Source organism: Sinocyclocheilus grahami, unplaced genomic scaffold (assembly GCF_001515645.1).
Source record: "Sinocyclocheilus grahami isolate Dianchi unplaced genomic scaffold, SAMN03320097.WGS_v1.1 scaffold54.1, whole genome shotgun sequence".
In the NCBI taxonomy this organism is placed as follows: Eukaryota; Metazoa; Chordata; class Actinopteri; order Cypriniformes; family Cyprinidae; genus Sinocyclocheilus; species Sinocyclocheilus grahami.
In genome coordinates, this window is record NW_015505233.1 from 6773504 (window position 1) to 6784302 (window position 10799).

Below are 10799 nucleotides of genomic sequence, written 5' to 3' on the forward strand. Positions count from 1 at the left end.
TCCAGGGAAGTTTCCTGCTGGCCCAAGGGTCAGTGCTCAATGATGGGGCAGTCCTGGGCCTTTTAATCCCAAAGTGACGTCAAAAACACCCGCCCACCGAGGAGGTATGAGGGTAATGATAAACTGTTCATGTTTTCAACTGCTATTACAGGTTTTCTTGCTATATCTTAGTGAAATAATATATTAAGTTCTGTGCTAAAGTTAGTCTTAACCATAACATCAGTACAGTATACTGTACGACCGCTTTCCGTTAAGGCATCGCAAAGTAGGCTACATCGACAAGGTACTGAAAAAAACAACAACACCTTTTTATATTGTTTTTAAATTTTATTTATTGGACTGAAGAAACGTATTTAAAATGTATGTATCAAATATGATACAACAGGCTTTTGGGGAACGTTTATTTGTACATCTTTCAATCCTCTTTATATTACATTACATGCTTAGCCCCCACAATTAAAACGAAAAGCTTTGTTAATAAAACTAAGCATTTTAAAGATTTTAAAAAAATCTTTTTTTCTAAACCTGCCTTCGAAGTCGTTATTAGTGACCCCACAGCGCCCTCTTGCGTTTCAAATCCCCATTCACATCATGAAAAAAGCGTTTTTGTTTATGTGGAGAGTTTGTTTCTTCTCAGCTCCCGTAGATGTGCGTTGCTTCTATGGTTCCGGTTGACACAGAGTGCCGCCCATGCGGAGGAGGAGGTCACATCCCACAACAAACTCTCATTCTAGTCGCAAACTCTCCTGTCAGAGTCCCTCATGCTGCTGGTTCGGCGTTCGGCGGTAGGGTTCGGCGGTGTGGCTCGATGGGGACTGCGCTGTCTGTGCTCCGGAGACGCAGCGGGCCGGTACCGGGACACTGTGCTGCTGCCCCGCACTGACTTCCCCATGAGAGTGAACGGGCCGAACCTACTGGAGCGAGAGATCCAGATCCAGCAGGTACAAGTGACAGATCCAGATACAAAAGCTTGTCGTTACTGAAGGATCTGATCTAAGTGATTCTGTTCTGTTACTTCATAAATCATAGTGAATGATTAAGATGATCTTATACTGCAACACTTCTATAACAGCCACACAGTTTGAGATCACGGACGAGGTTGTCTTTTGTTGGAGTTTGAACTTTTCTGTGTTGTTCTACAGAAATGTGGTTTTGATCAGCTGTACACATGGCAGAGAGAGAAAAAAGCTAAAAAGGAGTACTGCCTTCATGATGGACCACCGTATGCCAATGGGGACCCGCATGTTGGGCACGCTCTCAATAAGGTACATTCTGTCTGATCATATACACACAAGCCATGGCCATATGCAGGGAATTAGAAATACCTAGGTCCAAAAGCTGAGCTTGTTTGGGAGGTTCGGGGGCCATCTGAAAATGTTTGAATCTTTTGATCTACTTATGTGTACAGTACACATTACACAATATCTTTGCAGCATTTAAGTACAGTTATTATTAGGAAATTATTACACCTCAGAAAAAATACAGAGGTCTGGTGGGTACAGCCTTGACTCAAGTAGATGTTCCTGGATCCACATCCTTTATTTTTGCTTCAAAGACATCTTATCATACAGTTATATACCTAAACCTACAGGAGTGGAAATATACTCACATGAACTCCATAATCTGCAATCGACCTCTTCATTGGATCTCTCCTGCAGATCCTCAAAGACATCCGGAACCGTTTTGAGGTGCTGAGAGGCAGACAGGTGCACTATGTGCCCGGTTGGGACTGCCATGGGCTGCCCATTGAGCTCAAAGCACTTGGAGACCTGGGAACCAATGAGCTGACTCCTCTACAAATCAGACAGAAAGGTCAGGAGGTCACATATAATGAATGCTCTGGTCAAATAAATCAGTTGTCTACAGTAGATCTTATGAAGCTTGAAATAACCTGTCAGTTAAGTAATGTTGCTTAGATATGTTTCTTCTGGTGAATCAAACACTGCCTGTGTGTCTCTCCATTCAGCGCGGGAGTTTGCAGAGAGGGCCATATCCCGGCAGCGTGCTGCATTCCAGCGCTGGGGTGTGATGGCACATTGGGAGAATTGTTATTACACCTTTGATGGGAAATATGAGGCGGCCCAACTGAAAGTCTTCCAAGAGATGCATAACAAGGTGGGAGAAGTTTTTCCTGTACAACACAGCTTGACATGTTTGATTTCATTCCATATGTGAGTATTTAAAGAGGAGTTTGCCGATAAATTAATATTCTGCAATGATATACACTACTGTCTACACTACTGTAAAAGTTTAGAGGAAAAAATGTAATCAAATTGATTTGATTGAAAATACAGAAAGTATTGTGAAATATTATTACAATTTAAAATGTAGTTTTATTTTTACAGTTTAATTAAATATTTGAATATGTTTTAAAATAAAGCAATAAGCCCCAAGAAGCCATGGTTTACAGTGAATTTATAACAGCTAAGGGGCGTTGTTAGGCACGAAGCGGAGTTCCTCAGAATCAGTTGTGGTTGCAACAAAGTGGTTGCCAAGCAACAGACAAATGTAAACAAAATTATTTGTTTAGTAATTTACAACAGCTTTGAACGTGGCTCAGCCAATCAGAATCCAGGACCGGAACTATCCGTTTTGTAATATATATTCCATTAGGACAGTCTTCAGTGTCACATGATCCTTCAGATATCATACAATGATTTGTTGGAAACAGCTGTGCTACTTTGGTTTTGTCGAAGCTGTGATACTTTTTGTCAGTATTCTTTGAATAAATTAAAATATTTCTGTTTGAAATAGAAATATTATCTAACATTACAGATGTCTTTTAATATGACTTTTGATTAATTTAATGCGTCCTTGCTGAAAAAAAGAATTAATGTCTTTAAAAAATATTGGGTCAAATTTTATTTTAACTTATTTTAAAAGCTTTAAAAACTTTATTTTAAGGTCCAATTTTTGCTATTAACAAATGATTAACTATGACTTTTGCCTCAAACGCCTAACTGGCTGCTTATTAATAGTTAGTAAGGTAGTTGTTAAGTTTAGGTATTGGGTAGGATTAGAGATGTAAAATAAGGTCATGCAGAATATGTGCTTTATAAGTACTAATAAACAGCCAATATATTAATAATAGGCATGCTAAAAAGCAACTAATTAATAGTGAGAATTGCTCCCTGTACTAAAGTATTACCAAAAATCGCTGACCCCAAATTTTAAAGTAGTAGTGTATGCACCCTCATATCACTGAAAGTTTCTCACTTTACCCCTCTTTTTCTATCTTTGTGTACAGGGTTTAATTTATCAGGACTATAAGCCTGTTTTCTGGTCACCATCATCCAGGTGAGAGAAGCTCAGTGTTTGCAGTCTCACATAAAGCCTTTAATAAAGCATAACAGACAGGAAGCTTTGAATTTGAGGATTTAGATGTTGTACAGATTTCTGCTATATTCTCTGTCTCTGTGAAGGACGGCGCTTGCAGAAGCTGAGCTGGAGTATAATCCAGAACATGTGAGCCGTGCTCTGTACATCACTTTCCCCCTGCTCACCCTGCCAGCCAAACTCGCTGCCAAAGCAGGTCTGTGTATGCCGTCAGTCCCGGTGCCACACACTCTTTATACAGGCCACATAATTATTTTGCTGTTTCTGATGCCAGTATTTTTGTCCATGCTTTAGAAAGTTGGGGTCATGTGTCTGCTCTGATATGGACGACTCAGCCATGGACTATTCCAGCCAATCAAGCGGTTTGTTACATGCCCAACGTACAGTAAGTCACACACCTGTGCATCTGTGAGTGGAATGCACATGATATGATTTGATGAAGACGTTCATGATCGCATGTCTTTCCTCTTCTTCAGGTACTCTGTAGTGAAGCGAGCTGATAATGAGCAGCTCCTCCTAGTGGCCTCAGAGCGCATCAACAGCCTCGCCTCTATGCTGAAGACAAATCTGGAAAGTTTGGCCACATTCGCAGGTAGATCCAGTGTTTGATTTTGGCCTGAATCACTTCATATGATGCCTTTTAAACTAACCTAAGCATCTCTCTGTTTCTCTTTCACTCATCTCCAGGGTCAGACCTCGAAGGTGGAGTCTGTCAGCATCCCACAATTCCTGCAAAACAAGTGTCTTTGTTGCCGGCTAATCATGTGACCATGACTAAGGGAACGGGATTGGTCCACACAGCTCCTGCCCACGGCATGGAGGACTACGGTGTTGCTACACACTTTAATCTGCCAGTAGTATGTCACCCACATCTGTATATGCTGAAAACATAAAAATATTGGGTTGTTGTCGTGACTTTTAATTTAAGTCTTTCTTTCTCTAGGAGTGCATAGTGGATGAGGAGGGCAGGTTTACAGAACTGGCTGGGCCTGAACTGCAGAAGAAATCTGTGATGACTGAAGGCAATGCCACAGGTGCGAGAGCCAGATTGATGGAGGAAAGAGAAAATGTTGTTACAAGAAAAATAGAACCAAATTGGACCATACGAAATGATACAAGAATATGCATTCTTGTAATCATAACTAATGTTTTGTGTGTGTGGGCAGTAATCTCAATGCTGCAGGCAGTGGGTGCCATTGTGAAGGAGGAGGACTGTGTCCACAGCTACCCGTATGACTGGAGGACCAAACAGCCAGTCGTGATCAGAGCCAGTAAACAATGGTTTATTAACACAGCCAGCCTCAAAGACAAAGCTAAGGTGAGCATATGGCCTCCTGAATAGAATAGCAACCTGTTAACAACATATACATGGGTCATATTTCACCCCCAAATTTTTATTTATGTATTTACATTTTAAGCAAATATAAACAGTTTTTAGGACTGTTAAGATTTTTTGCATCATTTACATTTTTAACATGAAAATGTAATTTTCTCATAATGCTGAAAAAAATCTCATTGTCATTACTGTAATGTGAATAATATATTTAAAATTGCAAAAATGTGTTGTATATTTATTGTACTGTGTGTGTGTGTATATATACATTTTTATTTTTATATCCTGCTTCAAGTAAATGAAGCCTGTTTTAGAAAAGATTTTATACATATTGACTTTTTTTTTTGAGTGATCTGAACATGTTTTTTTTTTAGTGACTCATACAAAATTATTAGAAATGTAACAGATTTCTAATATGTTTCAAGCTATATATAAGTGCTTATCTGCAGAAAATACACTTTGGTTGTGTTTTTATAGGATGCTCTGCAGAAGGTGCGTGTGATACCTGAATCGGCGAGGTCTAGTTTGTTGGCAATGTTGGACAGAAGAACATACTGGTGTATATCTCGGCAGAGGAGCTGGGGCGTCCCCATTCCAGTGTTCTACCATAAAGAGACTGGAGAGCCACTCTTAAACAAGTATATACTTACACCGTCATAGACACAATCAAACGCATATAAGACTTCTTAAACCATAAGTTCAATTCCCCCTTTCTCTTTCAGACATTCAGTGACAAACATTGCTAAGGTTTTCTCTGAGAAGGGGAGTGACAGCTGGTGGACGGAGCCAGTGGAGAAGTTTCTGACTCCAGAGGTTCTTCAGAAGGTACATTTTCATATACATCCGGTAGAATTTTGAAAACTATATATTTTTTTAAAGAAGTCTCATACGACACATGATCGTTCAGAAATCATTCTAACTGATGCTCAAAAAACATTCAGTATCTGTTATAAATTGTTTGTCAGAGTAAAGCAGGTGCAGTATCTGATTATGTGCGGGGTGAAGATGTCCTGGATATCTGGTTTGATAGCGGGACCTCATGGGCCGCTGTGCTACCAGGTGAGTAGTCAAAGTGGTGCTTAATTGTTTACGTGTATTCGGTGTGTGTCTAGTTCCAAAAGTATTTAGTTTGCTTGTCTGGGGTCCTTTCATATGCTTTGTTGTGTTGTAGTGTAATCTTACTGCCTCTCTCTCTCTTTCAGAATCAGATCCGCGTGCAGACTCATACGTTGAAGGGAAAGATCAGGTCGGCGGTTGGTTTCAGTCGTCTCTGCTCACCAGTGTAGCTGTACGGAATAAAGCCCCTTACAAGTGAGTCATACAAATGCATGTGTATATGCAAATGAAAATACTCGTCAAAAAACATTGGTGACCTTCGGTGTGTGTTTCAGAGCTCTAGTGGTCCATGGATTTGCCGTGAGTGAGAAAGGAGAAAAAATGTCTAAGTCCGTAGGCAACGTGATCGACCCAGATGTTGTTATTAATGGAGGGAAGGTAAGATATGATCAACCAATTATAGAATCAAATGATTTCAGTCAGTCAGTGTTTTCAAACATCAGTCTCTCTCTCCCAGGACTTGTCTGTCTCCCCTCCATATGGTGCTGATGTTTTGAGATGGTGGGTTGCAGAGTCGAATGTGTTCTCTGAGGTTCAGATCGGGCCGAACACACTAAACGCTGCTAAAGACAGCATCAACAAGGTCTGGCTTATAAACTAATGCATTAGTTTGCTGCCAATCAGTTCTATTTTTTTTACACAATTTTTTTCACGATTTTTACACTAGCTTTCAAATGTTGGGGTCAGAAATAATTTTTTTAATTAATACTTTTATTTAGCAAGGGTGCAATAGATCCAAAAAAAAGTGTTGCAAAAGATTTATATTTGAAATAAATGCTATTCTTTTGAACTTTCTATTCTTCAAAGAATCCTTAAAGGTACAATATGTAAGTTTTCACCGCTAGAGGGCGCATATTCAAAACAAACAAAAGAAACAAAGGCGTAGTTTGATGACGCCGTGACTGAGTGTGGAATCATGGGAGTTGTCGTTTTCATCCCCACAGCCGATGTAATCCGACGGGACTTATGTTCATGAATGAGCTAATGTATTAAAGATTTATTAACATCGTAGTATGAAGCAGAGTGAGGCGGAAAGCCGTCGAAGCGAAATAAGGCCGCTGAAGCAATTGCTAATGAGAGATGACAGTGACACATGGCTCCAAAGCAGCGGAGCTTTTATTATGCCACACTTTAGCGCTTCCGCTCCTTCCGGTTGTGCGTATGTGGGGTAAAGCAGCGCTTTTTTATCATACTAGATACGGCTGAAAGTTCTGTTATAATGCTGCTCTGTGCGGTCATCACCTGTCTAATAAAACGCACAGCATATTAAAGTGTCATTGGTGTTTCGGAAATCGAGGGGTTATGAAGTCATTGGCAGGCGACACAATGACACTATAGACACGCTCCGTGTCACTAGTTAAAAATGCTTATTTCTCTGGATTTAAACATTCTTTGAAACATTTGGGATAATGTAAGTACACAAGTCAGCAAAATATATAACACTGTTTTAGTGGTTTTTGGATATTTTAATAAAAAAATCTTACATATTGTGCCTTTAAATAAAAATGTCACAGTTTGCACAAAAAATATTAAACAGCACAACTTTTTTTAAACACTGATAATAAGAAGTAATATTTCAAAATGCATCAAATCAGCATTAGAATAATTTTTGAAAGATCATGTGACTGAAGACTGGAGTAATGGCTGCTGAAAATTCAACTTTGCCATCGTAGGAATAAATGCTCTTTTAAAATACATTCACATAGTAAGGAGTTATTTTAAATTGTAATGATTCATAATATTATGGTTTTACTGTGTTTTGATCAAACAACTTGACTTACCTACCCCAAACTTTTGAACGGTAGTATAAATCTAAATGTTTATGTGCTGATGGCCTCTCTTTCAACTGATCTTCTGTCTCCAGCTGAGGAACACACTGAGGTTTCTCTTGGGGAATCTCCAGGGTTTTGATCCTCGTTCCCAGGCCGTGGACCCTAAACAAATGCACTACGTAGATCAGTACATGCTGCACGTGCTCAGAGAGTTCAGCATGAAGGTGAGTCTCAGTGTTAACCGAACATAAACCATCTCTACTCTGCAGTCGCTCATGTGTTTGTGTGTGCTGTAGGTAACGGATGCTTACAGTGCATTTGACAATGGCCGTGTCATCCGTCTGCTGCAATCCTTCATCACTAGAGATTTATCCAACTTCTATTTCAGCATCATTAAAGATCGGTAACCACGCATTCAATTTTGTAACTAAAATCCTGTTCTGTAGCAAAAAGTCACTCTCTCATTTTCTCTCTCAGGCTGTATTGTGACCCTGAGGACTCCCTTGGTCGGAGGTCATGTCAGACGGTTCTAGAAGAGATTCTGGATGGAGTGAGCCGTTCTATCGCTCCTGTGCTCCCTCATCTCGCTGAGGAGGTGTACCTGCACGCTCCTGGACATGATGGTACACACTCGATTTCTGTACAACCGAAGCTGTATGTCTACAGACTGTAACACTTCTCACCTCTCTCTTCATCTGTAGAGGGGGACACTTTGTTTCGTAGCGGCTGGATTAAGACCAGTTCTGTGTGGCGGAGGCCAGGACTGGAGGAAGCAGTGGAGGGTGCGTGTGCTATCAGAGATTCCTTCCTGTCATCTATTCCGGGATGTAATGCTGCCGAGTATGAACTCATCATTGTCATTGAGCCCGGCCTGTTCTTTGAGCTCATTGAGGTACATCATAGTGTTTTAAGGCCTGTTCACACCAGCACAAATGTCACAGGCTTATTTGTGATGTGTCTGTTTAGACAAGTGCATAAAAAATGGAAGATGGACATGTAAATTCAATCTCTAACAATTGGTAGCGCTTATAGAAAATATCCAGGTAACCCTGTACATAAAGAGCTACGCAACGTTCTGTTTCTGACATTCGTTTGTCACACATAAAAAAGCAAGTTAGACTGCATTTACATGCTATGAAGTCATAGTTTTATGTAACAGCAGTGACTCTGGGCATGTGAACAAACACACAAATCTGATTTGTTGGCCAGTTTTCTTTGTAGTGCAGTACTTCTGCGTAAAAAAATTGACATTGAAGGCATGTGACTTTTTTTTAAGTGTGAAAAGGTCTTTAAATACATACAATTTAGTGCTTAATTTGCTTGCGACTACATCAATTTGTAAAAAAATTTTCCACCCCTCTCTGTCAGTCTCTTCAAGAGGAACCCACTTCCACCTGCTCCCAACTGACAGAGCTCATGATGGCCTCACGCACGACTTTGACAAGCTCTCTCCCACGAGATTTGCCATCGGATGCCGTCACAAGCACAGGAAGCTTCCTCATCAACCTGGAAGGTAAGATGCTTTTCTTTGGATATAAATGAAAAGTCCTTGCTAGGCTGTTGTGTTCAAGACACATACCGTAAATTTGCAGTTAGTTTAGATCAGTGGTTCTCAACAAACTTCCATATATTGTCATAATTACAGCAGAATGCAGGAGGAATTCAGGAGGCTTTAAATATTTTGATTGTTGAGAATTCAAGTCAGAAAGATTGAGAACCACTGATTGGTAACAGGCCATTATTTTAACTATAAGCAGTTAAACTTTATCTTTACTTGGGAAACAGAGCAAGAATCCCAATTAAGAAAAACATTTACAAATATTATGTAACACTAAAGTAACTCGTTCAGGTAGTTTTGAAAGACAGAAGTGTATTTTATGCTCATCTGTGTGTTGTGTAGGGGGCATGATTCGTGAGGAGAGTTCATACAGTGTAGCTGCGATGCCCACCTCTCTGTCACGCTGTCCGAGATGTCGACAGTACACCTCAGATGAGCCAGACTGCCTCTGCCCACGATGCCAAACCGTGCTGGAAAACGCCAAGTAATCACCTCGACTGTTGCCATGACTACTGCCCACCCACTGGCCCTCCTCGTCCTCCTCTTCCTCTGGTGAAAAAGACTGCAAGGGCTAACATGGACCAGTGTGAAGCTGCTATTGTAACGGGCAGAAGGTTGTCTGAAGCTGTGGGAGAGGGGGGTCGTGTTTCTCAGGGGTCAAACAGGAGATGAACTGTTATAAACGAATAAAGCAGGAATTTGGAAGGAAAAACCAAACAGTAGATTCTTAGCTGAGGCAAAAAATGTCCACAAAAACCAGATTCGGACAAAAACAGCGCTGTTCTCTGCTGCAGGTTAAGCAAATTGATTCAGTACACTGAAAAGGGCCTTTGTATATGTCCATATGTGCTTGTTTTTGCAGTGGGTGAGAGGTTTGGTTGAACAGGTCTATCTTATTTTTATGTATATTAAGTCATGAAGGGGTATATTTTGAACTGAAGATGTACTGTAATGTCAGTGTGACTTATTCATGAAGCCAAAGCAGAAGTCTGTTGTGAAATCAGTCTTAAATTGCAACATTGTTGAAGGTTGCCGTTTATCTAACAAAGGCTTTGCAAAATTTACACGTTCATTCTGCTCGTTTCATAAATGAGGCTCAGTGAGAGGAGAGTTTGTCAGTTTTAGTTTCTCGGTTTACCTGTAAATTGATGCTTTATGACGTCACTTTGATTGCTAAACCAATAAACAACGTACATACAGGAAAGAGAATATACATTTCAGTGTGAATCTTCATTTATTCCCACTTTCCCAAATGTATATAATAGTCTTCATAAAAACCTCTTAATGACAGATTTACTCAAACACATAAATTACTAACAGGTTAAGTAAATGAGCTCATCTCTGCAGTTGTTTTTTTCTTGCTGACGAATGAGCTATAGCGGCCATTGAATGGCTTTCCTGAGGTAACTAATTACATGAACATTAATAAATTTCTTATATAGCCTACCACAATGTGTTCATTCATGTTTATTCCTGATATAACTAGTAGTAAAGAGAAGAGATGGCATGGCACACGTACAGCAAGTGAGCTTCTCAATCTGTTTGCATTTTTCACCCAGATATGCACGGTAGGGTTGCAGTGCGTGACATGCCGCATCACATTAAAGCCAAAATGGCATGTATTTGGATATCATGAGGAAATGGGCAGAACTTGAAAGCTGAGACTATATTCCAATTTCATTTT

General features: G+C 40.1%; 1 protein-coding gene across 1 annotated transcript; it reads left to right on the forward strand.

The window, feature by feature from the left end:
- Positions 1-22: 22 nt before the first annotated feature.
- Positions 23-10327, forward strand: iars2 (isoleucyl-tRNA synthetase 2, mitochondrial). The gene is made up of 24 exons (XM_016269896.1): positions 23-104; positions 638-941; positions 1143-1265; positions 1659-1812; positions 1967-2115; positions 3248-3297; positions 3423-3532; positions 3631-3721; positions 3813-3928; positions 4024-4193; positions 4280-4370; positions 4503-4654; positions 5147-5307; positions 5392-5494; positions 5635-5728; positions 5872-5980; positions 6061-6163; positions 6243-6368; positions 7650-7781; positions 7854-7960; positions 8035-8180; positions 8259-8449; positions 8926-9070; positions 9458-10327. The coding sequence occupies exons 2-24, from the start codon at positions 762-764 to the stop codon at positions 9601-9603; spliced, it is 2949 nt and encodes a 982-aa protein (XP_016125382.1). The 5' UTR covers positions 23-104; positions 638-761; the 3' UTR covers positions 9604-10327.
- Positions 10328-10799: the final 472 nt, after the last annotated feature.